This window comes from Procambarus clarkii, chromosome 41 (assembly GCF_040958095.1).
Source record: "Procambarus clarkii isolate CNS0578487 chromosome 41, FALCON_Pclarkii_2.0, whole genome shotgun sequence".
Lineage (NCBI taxonomy): Eukaryota > Metazoa > Arthropoda > Malacostraca > Decapoda > Cambaridae > Procambarus > Procambarus clarkii.
The window spans coordinates 25,922,904-25,925,399 of NC_091190.1; the positions used below are offsets into that span (position 1 = coordinate 25,922,904).

Genomic DNA, 2,496 nt, shown 5'->3' on the forward strand with positions numbered 1-2,496 from the left:
TTCACCATCACAGACAAGCAACACTAGGGATGTTCACCATCACAGACATGCCAACACTAGGGATGTTCACCATCACAGACAAGCAACACTAGGGATGTTCACCATCACAGACATGCAACACTATAGATGTTCACCATCACAGACAAGCAACACTAGGGATGTTCACCATCACAGACATGCAACACTATAGATGTTCACCATCGCTGACATGCAACACTAGGGATGTTCACCATCACAGACAAGCAACACTAGGGATGTTCACCATCACAGACAAGCAACACTAGGGATGTTCACCATCACAGACATGCAACACTAGAGATGTTCACCATCACAGACATGCAACACTAAGGATGTTCACCATCACAGACAAGCAACACTAGGGATGTTCACCATCACAGACAAGCAACACTAGGGATGTTCACCATCACAGACATGCAACACTATAGATGTTCACCATCGCAGACATGCAACACTAGGGATGTTCACCATCACAGACAAGCAACACTAGGGATGTTCACCATCACAGACAAGCAACACTAGGGATGTTCACCATCACAGACATGCAACACTAGAGATGTTCACCATCACAGACATGCAACACTAGGGATGTTCACCATCACAGACATGGCAACACTAGGGATGTTCACCATCACAGACATGCAACACTAGGGATGTTCACCATCACAGACATGCCAACACTAGGGATGTTCACCATCACAGACAAGCAACACTATAGATGTTCACCATCACAGACATGCAACACTAGAGATGTTCACCATCACAGACATGAAACACTAGAGATGTTCACCATCACAGACATGCCAACACTAGGGATGTTCACCATTACAGACATGCAACACTAGAGATGTTCACCATCACAGACATGCAACACTAGAGATGTTCACCATCACAGACATGCAACACTAGAGATGTTCACCATCACAGACATGCAACACTAGAGATGTTCACCATCACAGACATGCAACACTAGGGATGTTCACCATCACAGACATGCAACACTAGAGATGTTCACCATCACAGACATGCAACACTAGAGATGTTCACCATCACAGACATGCAACACTAGGGATGTTCACCATCACAGACATGCAACACTAGGGATGTTCACCATCACAGACATGCCAACACTAGGGATGTTCACCATCACAGACATGGCAACACTAGAGATGTTCACCATCACAGACATGCCAACACTAGGGATGTTCACCATCACAGACATGCAACACTAGAGATGTTCACCATCACAGACATGCAACACTAGTGATGTTCACCATCACAGACATGCAACACTAGGGATGTTCACCATCACAGACAAGCAACACTAGGGATGTTCACCATCACAGACAAGCAACACTAGGGATGTTCACCATCACAGACATGGCAACACTTGGGATGTTCACCACCACAGACGTGCAACACTAGGGATGTTCACCATCACAGACATGCCAACACTAGGGATGTTCACCATCACAGACATGCAACACTAGGGATGTTCACCATCACAGACATGCAACACTAGGGATGTTCACCATCACAGACATGCCAACACTAGGGATGTTCACCATCACAGACAAGCAAAACAAACTGAATAATTCACCTTCATAAACTGTAGTCTACAGATCCAACAGAAAGGGAGTCGACTCTCACCGTCCCCCCACCCTCTAAGTGGTCGGGCACCATTCCTTTCCCCCCGTCCCATCCCAAATCCTTATCCTGATCCCTTCCCAGTGCTATATAGTCGTATTGGCTTGGCACTTTCCCCTTGATATTTCCCTCCCTTCCCTCACCTCCCCCCTCTCCCCCCAACATTCATGTTAGGGGCTTAAGGGAGTCAGCCCCCCACTCCCATGTGTGCTAGGGGGCCCCACTCCCATGTGTGCTGGGGGGGGCCCACCCCCATGTGTGCTGGGGGGCCCCACTACCATGTGTGCTGGGGTGCCCCACCCCCCCCATGTGTGCTGGGGGGCCCCACTCCCATGTGTGCTAGGGGGGGGGGGCCACCCCCATGTGTGCTGGGGGGCCCCACTCCCATGTGTGCTAGGGGGGGGCCCCACTCCCATGTGTGCTGGGGGGCCCCACCCCCCATGTGTGCTGGGGGGGCTGAGCTTGGAGAAACGGTTGAGAGGGTGTGAATGTCTCGTTGGTAATGCTTCACAAACAAAGGTGGCGCTCGTCTGCTATTTACCTAACACACGTCTGTGACTGTTCTCGGCACCCGGGCAGCGCCGGGGATCACGGTGCGTGTCTTCACCTTCAAGACCTCCAGCCATAACTTCACATTTAGGACTAATGGGGAACAAGGGAGAAACAGAGACATATAAGACATGGAATGTTCCAGGTATACTTCAGAATAATTAGCATATCAGCGGTCATATAGTCAGCCAGTAAGTAGGAGATATAATATCACTAGTTTTCTAATGATAGAATATACAATGCAGTTTGAATTACGGAAAATCTTACTCTTTTTACGTTTCA

At 49.0% G+C, this 2,496-nt stretch overlaps 1 protein-coding gene across 1 annotated transcript in view; it reads right to left on the reverse strand.

Annotated features, from left to right (window-relative positions):
* Positions 1 to 2,291, reverse strand: part of LOC123761167 (larval cuticle protein A2B) — an 8,009-nt gene extending 5,718 nt beyond the window's left edge. Inside the window, exon 1 of the mRNA XM_045747110.2 lies at positions 2,207 to 2,291. Coding sequence (XP_045603066.1) covers positions 2,207 to 2,291 — 85 coding nt within the window. The remainder of the gene's footprint in view (positions 1 to 2,206) is intronic.
* Positions 2,292 to 2,496: the final 205 nt, after the last annotated feature.